The sequence below is a fragment of the Diospyros lotus genome, chromosome 2 (genome assembly GCF_014633365.1).
Source record: "Diospyros lotus cultivar Yz01 chromosome 2, ASM1463336v1, whole genome shotgun sequence".
In the NCBI taxonomy this organism is placed as follows: Eukaryota; Viridiplantae; Streptophyta; class Magnoliopsida; order Ericales; family Ebenaceae; genus Diospyros; species Diospyros lotus.
This window is the reverse complement of record NC_068339.1, coordinates 19,720,396-19,741,791: the sequence shown is the minus strand read 5'-3', so window position 1 is coordinate 19,741,791 and position 21,396 is coordinate 19,720,396. Positions and strand designations below refer to the sequence as shown.

The window sequence follows — 21,396 nt, the reverse complement described above, 5'->3', positions numbered from 1 at the left end:
TAGAAACGTTAGGCTCAGCCTAGCTTCATTTACAAGTTAAATTAAGCCTAACTCACTATATAATAACAAATTCAACGAGCCCTCAGTATGTACAGTTTGATATCGCTATTTATTACTCAGGGTAGTTTAAAAAAGCAGTTTGTTTGTTTGTTGTGTATCGAGTGCTAGCGCTTCGTATCCAAATCAGATCTTCCCTTCAAATGTGAAGGGTGGTCAAACGACACCCTAGCGACCAGTTTCATCTTCAGCTTACTATAGCTACTAGTATTTCCGACTATTGTTAGCCAAAATAATCATTTTAGAAACATTTTATTATTTCATTTTTAGCGCGGATGAAACATTTTATCCTTGGATAATCAAAATTCTCTTTGGAAAATTGCTTTTTACAACACGAGAAATTCAGCAGCAATAATATCAAACTCGTACTAAAGTTATTGAGTGGGAACTAGAAGTTCATGCAAAAGCGCCCATATTTGGATCTCGTTTAACGAGGAATGACAGGTTTGACAAAGTTGACTTTGCCAATCTCCCAGCAAATCCTATGTTTGATCACCAATAAGTAAATATCACCAGTTTCCCAGTTTATGGCACTACTACAAGCCTACTGGGGTTGCATTCTTATACCAAAAAATAAACTCTACTGAGATTATTGAGAAAACTTCTTCGGGGATCCAAAGAGTATTTCAATGCATCAAATAAGTAGGTAGCAAGTACTAGTCCCTGACGCCTCAATCACAATCAGGTCTCGCATTTTAAACTAACAAGCCGGCCCAGTTCTTGAGAGGTTTAGTGGAGGGGCCTTGTCCAGCTAACTAAAGAACACCAAAAACAACTCTTATCTCAACCGGAACCAAAATTGGTAATTAATTAATTGTCAATTCATCCAACCAAACCAAAACCAAAACCAAGGGCAGGAGGTGGAGCATGTGTGAGAGATCAACCAGGACCAACCAACTTTTGGAAGGAAATTATTCCCAAGGACCAACTTTTCATCCTTTCACATTATGGTACTTGTTCAGTTTATCAACCGCAATACATCTAGAAACCTTTGGGACCTCAAATGAATCCAGCAGACAATAATGTCTCACTCAAAAGTGTTTGTCGTACCCATGAAACTACGCGACCATATGCAGCATCCGAACAAACTAATAATCATCCATCTACAATACAATAATAAAAGAACATATTTGTTGAGGTAATAGAAATGAACTGCATAATCCACAGCAAGAATTAGAATCCACAAAGAGGCGGTGGTAAACAAAATAAGAAACAAATTCCACAATAAGCTGCTTGCTGTGTCATAAACAATAAGAAGATTTCTTCTACAGCTATGTAACCAATAAAGTAACCAGATGACAATGTCCAAACTCGCACTCAGCCAATGAGTGGTAGTCACAGCCCTAAACAAAGAAAATTTTGAGTCACAAAAGAGAAGGAAAGAGAAGATAATTCTGGAACCATTTAAAGTACACTGCATTTAGTAGAGGGAAATTCATCAACCAAAATCAAAACATGTTGAGGACGAAGCTGAAGTAGAAGCAATCTTATATCACTTTCCAACCAAAATTCAAATGTCTGCAAAACGTAGAAACTGTCATTTCATGCAACAAGGAAGGAATTTGGTAAAACATGTGCGCCATTTTTTATTTGTTATCTGAATACATCACAATAGATCCCTGTGCATTGCTATAGTAGATTACAACAAATTACTATTAGCCAAATTAACACTTCAGTGAGTATGAATAATAAGCTGATCAAAATGTTGGTTGCCACCAAAACCATGAACTTAAACTTCTAAAAAGGAGATCCCTAGAGCACAAGGGAGTTATTTTTGTAAGCAGCCTAATCTTAACATGCAAAGAGGCTGTTTCTACAACTCAAACTTGACATAACCTTCTAGTCACAAAGGAACAAACTTACCATTGCTAGCAAGGCTTGCTCTCACACACACGATGACTTGCAAAATGGGTTTTGTTTACTTGAGCATGGAGGTGGCAGAGTGGGAGAAAGAGATCCACATACCTTTGTGTTCACAAATGAGAGAAATGTTTATATTGAAGGAAAAGAGATCAAGGACAAATAGAGTATTTGAATATTGAGTTTTGGGCTCTATTATTCATTTACTGATTTATTTTTTAACAAGTCTTGGTTATTTATGAGGTGCACTTTTTGTTCTATACTCAATTATTGCACTTCAAAATTGGAGACTTTTAAGTTTATCCTTAGAAAAAAGACCAACTCAAAGAACACAAAACACACTTCAAGTGCTCCAATTTCTCAACAGTAAGTCTGCAGCAATTTATAATCTGCATAAAGAAAATAGGAGTTATTCCCAATTTCTCATGAAATACATTGATGATGCATCATACAGTGACAGAAGGTTTATCGCGATTGCCTTTGCTAATTTATTTTTCAGTCAGGCTCACAATTTTATAATACCTAGAATTTGGGGAAGCAGCTATAAGTTTAGACTTCTAGCTCAACAGATGAAAGGTAAGCCAACAACATCTATGCAAGATGCATCACCTACAACTTCGACCAAATATTCTTGTTAGCATGATTTATAGTCTTCTATGCGCATAAAACAAATATCAATCTATTCCCCACATTCTATACAAATGGTATTATTAGCTCATTAAAGAGCCATAATTCTGAATTTCTCATCCATAAGATAGAAATTCACAGCATTAGTACCATAATATCAGACATACCTAACATAGCTTCTTTTGCCAGAATTTCCAAGCTATGGAGCACACAAAATTGCAGAAAGTGGGAGGCAGATCATAACTGTCGGACCTTATCATGACATCCTAGATCCGTTACCAGTCTGAACATCCTAGTACAGCCCCAAATTTCAGCAAGACAAGCAGATTATACTAATGAACTTGTTTCCTGTCTCCAATAGTATGGGAATCTGAAGTAACTGACTGAATATTTATAGCTCTAAAAACGATTCACTGGCTGTAGTACAAAATGGCTACTACAGTATTTATGGTGCGCTATATAGTTGTCTGCCAGAATTCATGGAGAAATCCATGCAGCGCATAGCTGGCAGCTGCTAATAAGCAGAAACACAATTCTGTGCATAATGCCATTATAATGTCCAAACAACCTACGCAACACATTTCCATAAGCAGAATGCATTTTTAGAGATGAAAGTATCATAATAAACAAGTGGAATTCAAACTATTTTATACATGTCCACAACAATATTAGAGAGTATATATACAAATACTGGATGAAGTGAAAGAAATTATGAAATGGTCAAAAGAAGGAATTTGTTGCCTAGCAGTTCATAAATTTCCCATGAAGATATTAGTTGTTTTATTGCAATGATGATGCCAAATAATTTCTTTGCTCCAAAATCATTAAGACTTTCCATAATTTTTTCATTTTAACTTTGACTATAGCACATTCAGGTAGATAATAGGACTACTTGCTAAACAGTTAGGCAATCATAAGAATGGCATAAATTACACCACATAACGTTACACCACATAACGAGGCCACAGATGTTGGTCCAAGTTTAATTGCTTGCTCCAATAAGGAACCAGAAAAACAACATCAAGTTTTGAACATCAATCTCATAGAAGCTGAATTCATCTTAGCACTTGCTAATTTACCTAATTGAAAAGGCAAAAAACAAAATGGCAAAACAAACATTGCTTTTCTGAAGCTCATTACTCTATGTATCAGGCATTCTTTAGAGCGCATGTACACAAAACTTTGCCCGAACCTTCCAACTTTCATCATACATCATCTTTGCAATCTGATTAAATAGAGTGTATCAGTATGATCCTTGTAGGATTATATTAACACAAAGTTAACAGAAAAGGAAAATACTTGTTCAAATAGTCATTCCCCTTCAATTGAACTAATTTAAATCTCATCATGACTTTTTAAAGAAGTTTATTCATTGACATCAAAACCACCACCAGGATTTACACAGATATGCAAATAATGCTAGTAACTTATGAAGAGATACTAACATCCATAAAGTTCAAAATGGCTCTTTTTTTTGTGACAATTCCAGCATCCACATTAATAACAACATATACAACACATAGTGCAAGAGTAAAAATTAAATCCGTAATACTTTTAAGTGTTTTACATATCATTTACCAGATAAATAGTACTCATGTTAAGTCAAACAATAGAGAACTATTTAATAACAAGAAAAACATGATCCAAAATGAGAATGCAGTATTGAAACAGGCCAACTAAAGATGGAATAGAACTTAATACAACAGTTCAGGATGTATTGTCTTACCATTGGGAAAGCAGGATAAGTCATGATATCTATTATCTGGTTTCCTTTTACATGCATGTACATACACATACAGAAAGAGATTGTTCACCATTAATTATTCAGAAATAAATACCCTTGGTTCCTATAGACCCTTAAAACTACTAAAATAAGCACATTGATGGGATGTGCTTAAAGATTAAATGTAATATATTTTCTTCTTTCTTTGGGTTGGGGACGGGGCGGTTGCATGAGTGATGCTATTTCTGATTGCTTGGAACTTTTACATTAGTTAAATCAAGGCATAGTGGCCAACATGGTTTTTCCTCTTTCTCTGTTCTGCTCTATTGAACACTATAATTGCAGTAGACTTAATACATCATATAATTCTCTTTATTAACTAAGTTCAAGTTGGCTTAGGTCTAGTAACATCATTATTATTAGAACCATCTAGACTGAGTAGTTTGATCGAAATGGGAGGGGATTCCCACTTTAGTGTGTGATCAAAGTCACACAAAAAAAAAAAAAAAAAATGTAGGTGTTGATATTTTTGTTAAGTGTCCTCTAGAATGCATATAATGCAGCAAAACACTTGATATGGCACTAGTTTCATTTCTATCTTCCATCAATTGCATGAAACAACCAAAGTATCAGTTTAATTACTTTCTGAAGTCATAAAAGACCAACAGCTCAATAAAGCGGTCACCATCTTTGAAGGCTAAATAAGAGTAGATTCCAATATATATATGCATTTTGAAGTTGAGGAAGAGATACAACAATATAGCTTATCATGAAGTCCAGGGAATTATAATTATCTTGCTTTAATCCCTATAAGTAGAAAGATACTTAAAAACTATGTCACCAAAAGTTAAACTTGTATATCAAACAATGCAAGTAGTACACAAAATAACTCCAGGAAGAGAGGGTTCAACAAATTTTACAAAACTTCACTGTCCCTTAAGAGCTTTCATATTATTGGAGGTGCTCACTAATTTCTCATCTATTCTAGCTAGTTTTCCCACTTGATCCAAGGAAGAGACCTTTCACCAATATCATCTCCATCTTTGGTTGCATCATCTTCATCTAGTTTTGTCTCGTCCTACAATAGGAAAAAGAATGCATAAGAATATGCATTCTTCTAGAAATATATGCGAAATGGTCAATTAAAGAAAGGCAAACTTGCCAGCATTAGTTTTAGATGTAATTTCCAACTAGTTTGGTAACTAAGGTTTGGTAATATATGAAGATTTATACACTGTAAAGAAAATGTGAGGTCTAATGAACCTCATACAGTGACGTTAGGTTGTTCTTATCAATTGATTACAAAAACAAATGGGAAGAAAATGAAATTGCCCTGCCTAATAATTTTCTGCATCATCATCATCACAAGCCTTATTCTCATTAATAGGGCCAGCTACATGGATTCTAGTGCTCTGATTACCTCTATCCATGGCCATATCTTTTGTAAGGTATTTATATCAATGTTACCTCTTAAGGATTTTTTCACCATGTCTTGTGGGTATTTTTCTACTTTTTTGCTACAACCTTCTTGGATCAATTTGCCCCACAAGTGCATCCATTGGTCTTCTTCTCACATGTCCAAACCATCTCAGTCATGTCTATTTTTGATAAGCTTAATTCAAACCTTATTATGGATAACCTTGTTTCTAATTTTATCTTTTTTTTGTATGATTGCACATTCACCAAAACATCATCTCAATTATATTGTTTAACACAAGTTGATGCTTAATAGCTAACATTATGAGCCACACAATAAAGATGATCTTATAGCTATCGAATAAAACTTCTTCGTTAGCTTTAAAAAGCTTTTAGCATCACATAAAATGTTGGATGTCTTCACCACAATCATCTTATCTTGATTTTGTAAATAACATTTTAAATATCTTTCCTTCTTTTTAAATAATTAATCTAAGATATAAAAACTAATCTTAGAAAGAGTTGAACCTTCAAATTTCACAATATTATCTACACTTTTATTTTTACTAAACTTACATTTCATATATATGATTTTCAACCTGCTCAACTTGAAGCCTTTGGTTTATAAGGTGTCCCTCCACTATTAGAACTTCGTATTCTTACCTTCATTTATCTCATCCATTAGGAAAATATCATCTATTAGTAACATACACTAGGATACCTTTTCTGAAATTTACTTTGTGAATTTAGGATAACTTGTATATAAGCAATTCAGACTAATTTCTGTTCTAAAACCCAGACTTCGTCACAAGTCTATTTCAAGTATAACCACCATAATAAGTTTATATCTTGACCTTTTCGTTTGACACCCAATAAGTAAATACCTTCCACTATTTACCTACTAGACATGATACTAAATTCGTTTTCAGACATCTTGATTTCTTTTCTTAACCTTTACTAAATCACTCTCTTCCAAAGTTGCATAATATGATCTATTAGCCTCAACTCCCATGGTCCAATCTCTTCTGCTACATACTTTTTTGTTGAAATAACTTGTTTTTCACTTTTGAAATCAGACCATTCGATTTTGGGGCTCCATTTTTTTTATCATCCTCGCTTCTCCATTTTTCTCAACAAAAAATGCCTTCAAATTTCTATTAAGTTATTCACCTGGGAACATAATGCACAGTTGAGTTGTAATACAAACTGCTGCAAACGATGAATATTTACTTAAATGTCAGAAAAATTTCCAAATATATTGTGTTCTTGTTCACCAATCACTTGGCTACAAAGATCCATGAGAGACAAATCCATATGATATCAAAATCCTCGTAGCAAAAGATAATAATAATAAAACCTTAATTTGTGAAAAATCATTCCTCTCAGGCAAACAATGAATATTGTGTAATCAAGCTCAATGAGCCTAATTGTTGGAATTGTTTTTTGCTCGGCCAAGGAGCATCCCGAGGAAATACTCACGGCTGCTTTAGACCATTTCTCCTTTATGTCTAAAGTGGTGTGCCTGGAAAGAAAGGAACAACAGATCTTTGGAAGAAGTGGAGAGTTCTATATTCTATTTAAAGGGAACACTTAACCCGTTCTCATTTTGATGGTGCAGGGAGAGAATTCCCTCGTTTTGCAAATCCTCTTCTGAAGATGGATTTCGTACAGGGTTCTATTTATACTTGTACACTCTTACTTCTTAAAAAAAAAAAAAAAAAAAAAAGGTAAACAACTAAAAAATTCACATCCATACACACATAAATAAACCGAAGAAAATTTACCTTCAGGAGTCCAACCGTAGCAGCGAGGAGTGACGGAAAGCATTGAAGTGAGCAATGCAGAGGCAGTGGCAGCATGAAACGGGAACATCGAATCGACGCGCACGCAGCTCATCTCCACAGGAGACCTGTTCCAACATGCACCACATATAACAGCAATTAATCAATTCAATGAAACGATTAACTATATCAGATTAAGATCCAGTAAAAACAAAGCTGTAAACCAAAGAGGTAACCTGAAAATCCGAGAAGAGAGGGGTTTTTGCGTCGGGACGCGAAAGGGGGACCTTGCGGCGCCCTTAGGCTTAGCTGAGCCGGAGAATCTCGCCACCGCGCTCCGGGCGGAGGCGGTGGATCGGAAGAGGGACCTAGCGGCGGCAGCGGAGGACATGTTTGCCGGCTGAAGAAAAATCTTGAGATAGTGTGGCTTAACTGGAGGACTTCGTTGGGGTTTTGAAGGGTTCTGTGACGTAGGGGATTTTGTTGTGTATGTCCCCAAATGGCCATTTTCCGTCTTCAAGGCCATAAATGGCCCCATGCTTTGGGCCAACCAACCCATTCGTTCGCCCTCTCTTAGTGCCGTTTTTCCCAGAAAATATTAAATTTTTAGAGGCGAATTTTTAATTATAATAATTCACTAATTAAATTTATCTTATTTATTCGAAGGAAAATTCTATACAGTATTCATCAAATTTGAGGGTAAGGGTAAGAATTACTATTAATTTTGATCAAATATAATAAGTATTCTTGAAATTTAATATTATATTTATTTTTTATTAATATTTATTAATTTATGTTAAAACATTCAAAATTGACCAAAATACTCTTATATTTAAAGACTTTTCTTCTCATTTTTCATTACAATTTTTCTCTATTCTCAAGTCTCTCCTTTCTCTTTCTCTTTCTTGGCCAACGACAACAATAATAACAACGATGATAAAGGCATCAATGGTTCTAGGTTCTAGATCTAGAATGATCTGCATTGTGGGTTAAAGACAATGATTCCAACAATAAATCTTACTTTTTTTATTTTAAGTTTCATGAAACCATATTCATCTAGGTTTGGACAAACTCAAATTAAGGTTCAATTTGGTTTTTGGTGAGATTTTGCTTGAAGCCATATTAATGGGATGGTATTTCTAGCAAAAACCCCACTAGAAACCTAATCCCCCCCCCCTCCCTCCTTTCTTTCTCTCTCTCTCTCTCTCTCTCTCTCACACACACACACACACCATATTATAGGTTCAATAAAACTTAGATTCATCTAAGTTTTGTCAAGATCAAATTGAACCTATATTTGAGTTCGTTTGAACCCTTTATTTGGGTTTGAACAAACCCAAATCTAGGTTCAATTTGGTTTCTAGTGAGGTTTTATCAAAAACCCTATCAATGGGATGGTGTTTTTGGCAAAATTCCACCAAAAACTCAATCATGTCTCTATCTTAAACCCAAATCATAAAACTAGGCAATGAACTTAGATTTGGTTTCTTAGCCTAAGTTCATTATTCGATGATGAACACAAGTGATGAATTCACCATACATTAACATAGAATCCACTAGATTCATTATCGACATCAACGATGAATTTAGTGGGGTTTTTTTTTTCAATGTTAATTTATTTTTTATTTTTCAATCAGAAAAGAGAGGAGAGACTAAAATGTGAATTTGTCATTTTACCGCTTTAGTTAACAGGGGTGGTTATTGCTATTTTTCAAATTTTAAGGGGTGTTTTGCAATTTCTCCAAACATTAAAGGTGTTTTTTGTAATTTACCCTTATTCTAATTATAAATCACCATTAAATAGCGTTAGTCTTTATTATTAAATGATGACTTGGTGAATAAGTTGGACAAAAATAAAAATAAATTAGATGATGATGTAACTTGATATAGCACAATAAAATTACTAAAATGCCCATTCAAGAAAGCTAATTCAACCTCTTCACATGTTCAAAATTTAGGCCCATAAAAGGGATAACACTTGTTGGAAAGATTAAAATAGAATTATCAGGTTTATCTCTTATAGGCGAGAATAAAAAGATAAGAGAAATTCAAGGGATGAAGTAATAAGGTTGTTAGGGGATAAGGAGATAAAGTAATGTGAAAAAGATAACTCTAGCAATTCTATCAAATTTCTTAATTCATATATGTAAATCTATTTCTATAGTTTAAGAGATAGTTATTCCTATTTTTTAGGAGATATTTTGTATAGTCATGTATATAAATATATCTCATTATCATAGAAATAAAATAAAGCTCATATTTAATCGAGTAATCTCCCTTAGATACTCTAGTAAACTCTCGTAAACTGTCATATTACTAAAGTAAAGCTATTTGTTACTCGAGTGAGTTCAATTCACTATTTCTTGTCATTTGTTCATGGTATTAGAGCCGAACATTCCACCAGCAATCAAAGACGATCAATGACTAGCTCTACACCAAAATGATCTATAATGGAATTGTCTAGGGTTCTAACTGTTCCAAACCTTTAATCCTATTTCATTCCATTTTACTCAAAAAATCCTTCGATTCAAATCACAATACATAGGTTGAATGGCTGAATGAAAGTAAATTCCGAGAATTTACAGTATATCCTATTGGTGATCAAGGGCAAAGACAAGATGAGATACCTGATAGAAGCAACAACCATGCCTAAAAGTAGACACAACAACCTATAACATGTGGGAGGTAGAGAATTCTATTATAATGGCATGGCAGGTCAATTCAATGGAGCCAAAGACAGGGTATTTGTACCTATTTTATCAAATTGCAAAAAAAAAAAAAATCTAGAATGCTATAAGAGAGATGTATTCTAATCTTGAACATATCTATCAAAGTTTCGAGGTTCATTATGCTATTAAAAACACTCGGCAAGGTACAACATCTGTCACAGAATACTTTAATACTTTCTCAAAATTGTGGCAAGAAATAGATTTATTTCATAATGTAACACAAAATTGCCCTGAAGATGGCATTATGTATAATAAGATGTTGGAGAATGATCGAATCTTTGATTTTTTACAAGGATTAAACAAAGATCTTGATGAGATTTGCAGGCATATTCTCTGCACAAAACCTTTTCCTACGTTGAATAAGGTATTTGCTGAAGGTGTGAAAAGAGTAAGAAAAAAGTAATGTTCTCACCATTCTAGAACATAATTACAAATACTGCATCCCAAGGATCTGCATTGGCAACAATTCACAGTGAAGGAAACAATTCTAAGTCTAAGAACATTAAGATAAACAGCTATGGTGTGATCACTATAAGAAACTATATCGCACTATGGATACATGTTGGGATATCCATGGTAAATTGATAAATTGGAAACCTCGTAGTCAAAGGAAAAATAACAAGTTTGCATACACAACAGAGATAACAAATAGTACAACTTTACAACCACTTACAACCAAACAAATGGAAGTTCTTAGAAAATTGTTGAATCCTCCATAGGTTCATAAAGAATTAGAACCTGTCTCATCAAGTTTTGCTGCACTTGCAATCAAGAAAGGTAATATGAGACTTATCTCCTCCTTATCTTATAAGGGTTTGCAAGATGTATGGTCTGTGGACACTAACGCATTTGATCACATGACAAGTTCTACAACAAGGCTTATAAATTATAAACCTTGTGAAGAGAATATTGGAATTACTGTGGCAAATGAATCAATGTGTAAGGTTGTGCGACGAGGACATATGGATTTTTGTAGTTTAAATTTGAAATATGTACTTTATGTTCCAGATTTGAAATGCAACTTAATGTTTGTGAGTAAGATAACCAGACATTCTTATTACTCTATAATTTTTTCTCCTTTTTGCTCTGAATTTCAAGATTTGTCATCGAGAAGGACAATTGGCAATGCTGGGGAGCAAAATGGTCTCTACTACCTATTAAGTATCAATTATCCTTCAACATCTAAGATATAGCCTATTGTCCTTTTTACTGTTTTAGATTAAAACGTTAAACTTTAGCACGATAGACTAGGTCATCCAAGCTTTTCTTATTTGAAACATTTGTATCCTCAGTTCTTCATTAATAAAGATATTTCTTTGTTTCGTTGTGATCATTGTGTTTTGGCAAAGTAACCTAGAACACATCATCCTTCTCACCCCTATAAACCATCTACTCCCTTTCATCTTATACCATAGCGATGTATGGGGTTATCTGGAGTACCTAATTTAACCAGGAGATAATGGTTTGTTACATTTATAGATGATCATACCTGAGATTGTTGGGTTTACTTAATAAAAGAAAAGTCTGAAGTGAATGTCATCTTCAAACAATTCTCTATAGATTTATTACCAATGTTTTCAATCTTTAATTCATATTCCACAAACAGATAATGGGAGAGTATTTTTCTCATGAGCTAAACCAATATCTTGAAAAACATGGTATATTCCACCAAAGCTCTTGTGCCTACACCCCCCAACAAAATGGTATTGCAAAAGAAAAAATCTTTACTTACTTGAAGTTGCAAAGGCCATTATGTTTGCAAGTAATGTACCACATTCTTTTTGGGGGGAAGCCATTCTTACTTTTCCTTATCTCATTAATCGACTTCCTTAAAAATTTTTGTAATATCATATTCTTATCAATGAACCATTGTTTATATTTCCTCCTATAGAGTTCATAATTCTCTCCCAATTCGGGTGTTTGGTTGCATAGTTTTTGTTCATACTATTCATTCCACTCGGGGTAAATTTGATCCTAAGGCACTTAAGTGTGTCTTCCTTGGTTATTCACTAAATCAAAAAGGCTACAAATGTTATCACCCATCTTTAAAAAAACAATTTGCTGAGAAATTTATATTTGATTTATGGAGAAAATAATCTTAGAAAATATATTTTTAGTAAAATTTTGTTTTATTGATGATTTTCAAAATATTTTTTAGACTAGAAAACTTCATGCTTATATATAGTTATATCTTTCAAAATATCCAAAATGTATTTTTTATAAGTCGAATATGATGAAATGCATGATTTTGCGTTGATCAAGGTGTTTAAAGATTATGAATTTTTTTTCTTTAAATTGAGAACTTCATGCTCATATACTCTTGCATACTTAAAAACAACAAGATCTAGTTTTATAACAATCGAGCTTAATATAAAATGTTTGAGAAAATATTTTGAAAGTTTGGCTGAGTATAAAAACTCTTTTTTTGATAAACTTAGTATATATATATATATATATTTGAAGCTTTTGAAGGCAAAATATTTAAACATTCTTTCAAATCTTCTTTACTTGTCTTCAATCTAAAAATAAGTTCTTAAACAAATATTGCTCAGTATATTTTTCAATATATTCAAGTATTCAATCAAGTGTCTCAAAAACCTACTCGAGGATATTTTGCAAAAGCTATGTTTTCCTTAAGCTCAATCGAGTATGGTATTTGTATAATCAAGTATCTTTATAGAAACTAAAATATGAGCATATGTTTAGTCAAGTAAATGCTCTTTGTGTCTTTCAAATCAGTCAATTATATATCTTAGCAAAATCTTCTTTCAATCAACTATTAAAATTTCGTACTTGAGTAAGTTTTACAAGCTCTTTATATTTTCAAATCAGTCGAGTAAGGAATGTTTTTTCAATCAAGTATTTTTTCTAGTATCAAAACTCCAAGTATCTCCTTAGTCAAGTATATCTTTCTCTCAATTGACTAATGTCTTTTTTTACAATCAATTATTTATATATGTTAAGCAAGTAAAAACTGGATGAAGTATGGCTAAGTCTCTAAACTTATTTTTAATCGAGTATCAGTTATCTATACTCGAGTATATCATTTTTTTAGTCAAGTAAGCTTAGCCAAGTAGTCGAGTGCTTAATGCCAATCCTCTATATCTTTTGAGTTAGCTGAGTAATGACTTTGTCATACTCGAGTAAGACCTTGCAAGGCTTTTATATAATCAATTACTTGAATTATCCAATTGAGTGTGCGTTTCATTAGTTGAGTAAGTCTAGGACTTAGTTGAGTAACTGACAACTGAATTCAAATTTTATAGTCGTTACTCAGTAAGTAAAAAGGAACCAATTTTGACCATCAGAGCTTTATTGCCTTTTCCAATGCGTCTAACTGTTTTCTAATGAATTTGACTGTTAGTGGTTAAATCAAAGAAGCTGTGAGTGTGTGCAGATTTTCATGCCACTCTTCTTGAGTTCAAGGTTCTATATAAGGCCAAGATGTGGGATCGATCAAGCTGTTGTTAAGCCATCAAGAAAGACTATGCTGTCAACATAGCCATGGGTGCTTTTACTTGGACAACATAGACCAAATTCAATCACAGTAAGCCCTATTCTTTTCAAGCCATTCCTTTATGTTTGAGTGAGTGCTTATTTAGTTTATCTTCTATTACTCTTAAGCATGTATTTGGTGATATTACTTATATATCTTTTTAGAACAAATTTAATAAGAGAGTTAAGGTCTTATTCATTCATTCTTTTGAACTCTCTTTTTTTGTCCAAGAGAAAAATGGTATCTTTGTATCATTTTATATTTTTCTCTTGAGATATCCTTACACATATTTTGTGTAAACTTGTAAAAGGTTATGTTTGCGCATTTGAAAAACATTGTCTTGATTGTGGCTAAGCCAAGTGTTAAAAAGCCTCATGTAAAGGTTATTGTTTAGTTTTTGAAAAGTGGAGGTTCCTACTTAGCCTGTGAAAAGTAGAGGTTACTACTTAGCTTGTAAAAGCGGAAGTTCCTACTTAGCCCATAAAAGTGGAGGTTATAGTTGAACTTGTAAAAACTAATATCCTTAGTGGATGCTTTTTAAATTCTTAGTGAGGAGATAAGGTAGTGGACTAGGCAGTTGGCCGAACTACTCTAAATGAGTGTGTTCATGGTGCTTGCTTTTGTAGTTTCTATTTTAACTGCATTCTCTTACATCTTCGTAATTGTTTATTATTTCACTCATTTAACAAATTGCTTCTTATCTTTGCACAAGCATTCTTTGTCTAAATTATCTTTAAGTATCTTAATTTCAGTTTTAAGTCTTGCATAAAAGTTTTGTAAGCATAAGTTTTCATTACATACATAATAAGCATTCTCAAATCTATTTATGTAATTTTATTTCTTATACAAACATTTAATTTGATATTTTCCGACTGCACAGTTTTTTCTCATTGCACACAATAGTTTCATATGTTTAAAATTACATATTTCATTCTACTTCCCATTAATGCATAAAGGTTTTCTAAATTTCTTTCTTAAACGCATACATTATCATATAAATGTTTTCATATACAAGATTATCAAATGCTTAAATTTTTTATCAAATTATCTTCTATGAAAAACTTTATACATTGTGCATGCATTCATGCTTGATTTATCCGCTATTGCATTGGTTCACATTTTGAGAAAATGTTTTTCTTTAAACATCTTTACTACATCATTTATTTCTCAAGATATTTTCATTATTTGAAAAAATAGTCAAAACACCCAATTCACCCCCTCTTGGATAATGTCATGACCCAATTTCTAATAAGTTATGACTGGCACTAATCCCTAGCCCTAGCAGCCCCACTATGGATTAGTAAGCCTCTTTTCTAGCTCGATTTGCTAAAAAAAATATTAATACTACTGACAAAATATAAAGACATGGAATAAAATACTATATCAACCTTCCACAAAAATCTTAGTATCTCATATATAGTAGTTACACAAAACTATGAATATCCATCATTCTGCTATTATAAATACATGTACAGTCCCATATCTTGGGCCTTTAGCACAATTATGTACCACAAAAATAAAATACAAAAGAGCAGACTCAACAGTACGTGTACGTCTCCATAGAGCTTCCTATATCACATCAGGAATCAAAAGGGGTCTGACATTATACCAGAAGATCTGCTGGACCAATATTCAAAAGAAGAATCTCCTGAAAATATTTAAAAAAAAAAGAAAAAAAGATGAGTCTTGTGGACTCGCGAGTATAAGGTATGTCATGCCCATTAGGAGAATATGCAATAAAAATGTTAGGATGAACATCATGGATACAATAACATAATAATAATATGAACAACGAGAATATGTGCCATAAGTTTAAACAATTTGAGCTTCAAGGAAAACATAGTGTAGGAAAAATAAGTGCCTAGAGACAACCCCCATAAGTTGCTCACCTAACCACCTAAGTCTCCTATACTTTTTATATGCGATGCATGCACTAAATATGAGGACACACTAGTAGAAACTGGTTGAACGCTTATACACACATGCACACAAGTACATATACTAGCACATACATCATCATCACACTATAATACTATCATAGCCCACGTGATAGTAGTGCTGAAACATACTATCCGCTTCTCTCATGGCCTTGGCATGCCAAGCCTCATAGTACCATGATCTTTTCCTACTGTGAGTCACCAGGGAATCTACTAGTTAATCCTCTAATAATAATGCAAATAATACCTTACTTAATGCATAAGTCATAACCATTTATCATTTCATGTGGTGCCCAAAATGTACCATATCATTCAATATTTCACATATTAAAAAACAAGAATCAGTTAGGGTATATTTCTGTTTATGTCTCTCCCAGTAGGATGAAAATATTTCATGCAATTTAGAAACATTTAAAAGTGTTTTTCTGTGATTCGCATATAAAAATCATATACAAATTATGCATGGAACAATATATACATGCACAAAATAAGGTAAACATAACATATCCTGTCTACTCGCTTGGGAAAGGATGATTCAAGTCTGAGTCTGAGGAGAAGATCGAGCAAAATCCTGGGAATCCAAGACTACAATAAATAGAATTGAGTAGTCACATTTGGGAAATAAAAGTAGCGACGTAATAAAAATTGCCGAAAATCCTAACCATCGCCTAACACCCTGCATTGGTTATTTTATACCTTTTCCTACCTAATATTTGAATTTGGCGCCATGGAATTCGTCGAGCTTATCCATTGACTACGTTATCATGCCTCACCTTGCATGCTACGCGTAAGTGTATAGTGGAACTACATACCCACTTATAGGCTGCAATAAGAATAATATATATATATTTTTATACTCACCCATAAACTAGATTTCTTTTAATATAGATAATACTTTAAAATTTCCTTTTTCAAAATACATATATATTTATATTTATAACTCAATTGGTAATTAATTTTTTTAAAAACATAATAATTAATTAATTAATTAGTGATTTAATAGATGGCTTAAAAAAATGATTTGCAATGTACTAGCCTCAGAATAAAATGAATCCATCAGAAATCAGGATTTTGGATAAACCCAAGTCATCATCATAGGCTAGCCTAGGACGCACTCGGGGTCAGTCTCGCTCAGCCTCGAGTCATCTAATAGGGCTTCATCTTTAGAACTCCGATTAACAAAGTGACTCGCCAGTCACATCACCAATTCCAACAAACAAAACTCACTGCCAATCACCGCTAGCCACCATGGCCGGCGATTTTCGGTGATATGAGACTGCCATCTGACACCCTCAAGCATTCCGACCAACATATCCCAAAACCAAGCAAATCCAACGGTCAGATCTCCGTAGATCTGACTTTAAACAACCAGCCAAAAACCTAAATCGTGCCTATATACATACCTCCCACAAAACAACAGAAAACCAATGAAGATCAAAGCAAAACACTTACCTCTTTATAGATCGGGGGCTCTTTAACGGTGGAAGTGAAGTCGGATCGAAGATCGAATGGCCGAATCGTGAGAATCACCAAGATCCGAGAGAGAAAGCACGCGCACGAGAGAGAGAGAGAGAGATCAGATTTTCTGGGAGGGGGGGTTACCCGCGCGCCTCCTCATTTCCTTTTATATTTTCTGATTTTTGTTGTTTTATATATATATATATATATATTATATTTATTTATTTATTATTTTTTTATTTTCAAAATTGAATTATTATTATTATTATTATTATTATTATTATTATTATTATTATTATTTTATTTTTATTTTTTAAGATCTTTACAGGTAATCTTTCACATTAGGATCCAACTATTTCTATACCTATAACCTTACATGAATTGCCTCAAACTAAGCCTACTACTACTTTGCCCATTACTCAAGTCTTAGGTCAAAAGGGAGAGTTGTACACAGATCCTAAACCAGTCTTGTTATACTATACGAGACCACGAGCTCCAATGCAAAGTCATGAATCCAAGCCGATGGTAGATCCTCCTATAACAAATTCTTAAGAAAAGAATAAGTTAGAGACTTGTTTTGAAAATAATGAAAAATGAGATGATAATTTGGATCTTCCAATTGCTGTAAGAAAATGGGTAAGAAATTGTAGTAAATATCCAATTTTAAACTATCTTACATATTCTAAGTTATCAAGTGATTTCAGGGCATTTATTAATAAAGTTAATGAAATTAAAGTGATAAAAGATATTCATGAGGCTTTCCAAGACCCAAAATGGAAGGAGATTGTATCAAAAGAGATCAGGCACTAAATGAGAGTGAAACTTGGGAGATAGTAGATTTACCTAAAGGAAAAAATGACAGTTGGCAGCTGTCGACGTTCAATTTCAGCAGACCGTGATTCCTTTTGGGCTGCGGTGAGTCTAAAAATGCCTAGAGGAAGAAAACAAAGGTTCCAGATATAAGTTAACACAAATAATTTTCACGTGGTTCAACCAGAACGATGCCTACTCCACAACCGCACTCTAATTATTCTTTCAGAATGGCGGTGTCTGATTATTCTCCTTGTCCCCTTCTCATGATATCTCTGACTCCTATTTATAATGAGGGACCTTTACAATTTGGATAACATAAAGAAATATAAAGATGATATAATGAGGGACAAACAATCCTTATCATCTGTACAAAACTGGGAGTGGAATCCTCATCACAAGGGGCATGGGCTGTTGCAGAGAAAGTAAATGGACCCTACTTCTGACTTCTCAACAGCTTTTCCATTTATGCGAGCTGGAGGTTTTAAGCCAGCGATCTGGGCGGTCCAGCGAACTAAGGGTTTTACTGGGAGCTCGTTAGTCGATCGCGAAGAGCTCACAAGAGGCTTTACGGGAAGCTCGTGAGGAGCTTGCTTTATGAGCTGCGGATTTAGGTGGTGTATGGGCTTTCTTTGACTAGGTCGCCTGGACCTTCTAAGCTCCGAACGATTGGGCCGACCCATTGGACTAAGTTTGGCCCATAAGGAGTGATGCGGGAAATGCATATAACACAAGCCCCCCAGCTCGTGGTGCGATCTTTGCACTGAGGGCTGACGTGTGCTAGCTGTTATCCCATATCTTCGACTTCTGCCCAATTGATTTAAATCTCGTCGTTCCACGCAGCACGCCTTATCTTCAGCGCATTAAGTGCGCACGTTCCCCCATTACTACGCATGATTATGCCTGTGGGACCCACAAGCTACCGTGCGGCCTCTAGATATAGAGTATGCGGTAAGTCGTTTCTCGATTCGACGATTGGGATCGATCAGGCCAGAGGTATAAATAGTAGGGGGTGTCCCCCCTTTCCCTCTTTCATGCTATTTTGAAATCCCTTCTAGCTTTTGCCTTCTTCTCTCGAGACTTCCATTGCTGTTGTGTTTTCAGACGCTGACCGTTCCCGTCCGGCGCTTGACCTGAGTCTCCATACAGATGTCAGGCTCGGTGTTTGGTAAGTTTGCTGTGACTTTCTTTATTTTCTTTTTTGTAAGGCCGTCCATCGTCGGTGGTTTCTCTAGTCTTATCGATTTCGTTGGTGTCGATTCCATTTTTCAAGGACAAGACTCGAATCGGTTGGTTCAGCATCTTCCGAGCCTTCGGGCACAACGACCTTAGGATTAGTTTCCTGTGGAATACCGGGCTTGTGGTTGCAGCCCCTTCGCCTTAGGCGACACCCTATTGCAAAGCGCTTGGCCTAGAAAATAGGGGATATTTTAAGGGCTTTTCTAGTTCTTTGAGATCTGGTTCATGACCTGCGACCTGACTGTCATTTCTTTCTTTTTATAGATGTCCGACCAATACCGCAAAAATTCAGGTCAAAAGCGCTGCAACCATATCGTAGGAGAAAATGATACCTCGACCTCTGACGATTGCTTTATGATGGGGGGGTCAAGATTTTGAGGGCACGAGCTCGCGATCACAGAAGGTAGTTAACATGACTTCTTCGGAAGCCAACCTGGAGGTTTAAGATCAGGTCGCTGAGGGAAGTTTGGGGCATGAGGTTTTCAAAAGATTTCCATCCAAGGCAAAACATCATGAGGTGACGTCTTGTATTCGGGACTTTCACCTCCCCAGGAACTGTCTTGTATATGTTCCTGCTTCGAGCTCCCACGCGGCCTATCCACCGTCTAACTTTATAGCCATTAGCCCCTAGCACCTTGAGTCTGGCCTTAGGTTCCCCGTAGCTCCATACCTTATTTCCCTTCTGAACGATGTCAAACTCGCACCATTCCAATTGACACCGAATTCATATGCCCAACTCACTTCATTAACCATTTTGTTTCTTGGGAATGGTCTTCCCCTACCATCACCGAAATTAGTTAGATTTTTTTTTTCCTTCAAGAATGCCAAGGACGGGCTGTATTACTTGGCAGCTCATCCTTCACAATATAAAGTCATCCTTCCTCAAGGTAGAACAAAGGGAAAATCCAACGTGGGTGACTACAAGTCCAGTTGGTTCTTTGTCTCCTGCCCTTCACTTTCGCTGCTTACTCCAGGTAAAGGCATGTTAGTTGGCTTAGGTTGCTTTGTTTCGCCTAATGTTTCTAACATTTAACTTTACCATGCAGACCTTGGAGGCAGAAAACCACTCCTATCGGCCAAAGAGACTGAGGTTCTGGAGAAGCTCATTACTGCAGGCTTGGGCTCGGAGAGCTTCGAGATAATCGACGGGCTACTGAGGAACCACGAGCTCGCTCCTTCCCTCAATATCAAGGTTATAAAGGGAGACCGTGTCGGGGTCCTGGGTGCAAAGGTCCTCCCGTCCGCCTTCCAAGTGCCTGAGCCCAGCAGCCAAGCCGGAGGTATGGTGGATCTTGAGCTCGTTCAACCAAGAAGGTCTAAGGCCAGATCTGACGCCACTTCATCCGCAACCCCGAGCTCTAGTTCGCAGGGAGGGAAGTTGGAGCAATCGCGGCCACCGTCGCAGCCTCAATAGCAACAACACCCACAACAAACCCAGCAACAATAACACAGCCAAAGACAGTAAGAACCAAAGCAACGCCTCCTCCTTCCGCTGACGCAACAATAGTGCCTCCCACAAAAATCAGGGCAGCGAGCCTTCGCCACTCAGGATCACGGACCTGGCGGAGGTCGCAGGAAGGAGGTCATGAGTGAGGTTCAGAAGGTCCCTGCTACGGGCTCGAAAATGAGACCCGACCAGCCTTCACAGCAGGAGGACGACAGGAGGAAAAAGGCTAAGGTTCCTCAAGGGGAGCTAGCCTTGGAAGACCTGCCAGGAGGGACCTTCGTCGGCCCTCTCTTGGACTCCATACCTACCCTCCTAAGAGTAGTCACGAAGCCCCTGGATGATTCGAGGTTGAAAGGGGTCGCTCTCTACGAGTATATAGCTCGTCACAGCTTAGTGGTAAGTCACTCTTTTTTGTATCTCAATTTCCTGGCTCGACCTTTTTCTTGAGCTAACTCTCTTTTTTCCACAACTTTCTCTCACCTCCATGAAGCTCAAGCAGCAGCACCTGGATTTTGACGCACAGTTAGACGCGGTGAACACAACCTTCCAGGCTGACCTCGCGAAGCTCAAGAGGGAGAAGAAGGCTTTAGAGACCGAGCTCCTTTATGCCCGGAAGAAGGTTGAGGGCTCCGAGACGTGTCTGAGGGAGGTGACGCAAAAAGATAAAGACCTTGATGAGGAGCTCCGCCGGTCGAAGAATAAGTGGGAGTCCGCCAACTCAAAGCTCACCGGTGAGCTAAATAAAGCCAATGAGCATTTACGGGAAGTTCAAGACAAGCTGAAAGCGGCCAAGGTAGAGCGAAAGCAGGCTGACGA

At 35.8% G+C, this 21,396-nt stretch overlaps 1 protein-coding gene across 10 annotated transcripts; it reads right to left on the bottom strand.

The window, feature by feature from the left end:
* Positions 1–517: 517 nt before the first annotated feature.
* On the bottom strand, positions 518–7,995 carry LOC127795701 (protein NUCLEAR FUSION DEFECTIVE 6, mitochondrial-like). Of its 10 annotated transcripts, none has more exons than XR_008021848.1 (4): positions 7,701–7,995; positions 7,468–7,592; positions 3,685–3,769; positions 518–1,160 (listed from the first exon to the last, which is right to left on the bottom strand). XR_008021848.1 is itself a non-coding variant. In XM_052327552.1 (4 exons), the coding sequence occupies exons 1-3, from the start codon at positions 7,988–7,990 to the stop codon at positions 5,326–5,328; spliced, it is 435 nt and encodes a 144-aa protein (XP_052183512.1). In that variant the 5' UTR covers positions 7,991–7,995; the 3' UTR covers positions 1,231–1,400; positions 5,287–5,325. The 10 variants fall into 10 exon arrangements, 7 of the variants coding, with proteins under 7 accessions (XP_052183515.1, XP_052183512.1, XP_052183513.1 ...); XR_008021849.1 differs by lacking the exons at positions 518–1,160; positions 3,685–3,769 and adding exons at positions 1,231–1,400; positions 5,236–5,345; XR_008021847.1 differs by lacking the exon at positions 518–1,160 and adding an exon at positions 1,231–1,400.
* Positions 7,996–21,396: the final 13,401 nt, after the last annotated feature.

What these genes read in the sequence shown, in the direction of transcription:
- LOC127795701 (XM_052327552.1), bottom strand. Translation starts at nt 7,990, where the DNA reads ATGGCCTTGAAGACGGAAAATGGCCATTTGGGGACATACACAACAAAA. An exon ending in CTCTCTTCTCGGATTTTCAG is followed by an intron (nt 7,593 to 7,700) that starts GTTACCTCTTTG and finishes ATGTTGGAACAG; the next exon opens with GTCTCCTGTGGAGATGAGCT. An exon ending in CTACGGTTGGACTCCTGAAG is followed by an intron (nt 5,346 to 7,467) that starts GTAAATTTTCTT and finishes TTCCTATTGTAG; the next exon opens with GACGAGACAAAACTAGATGA.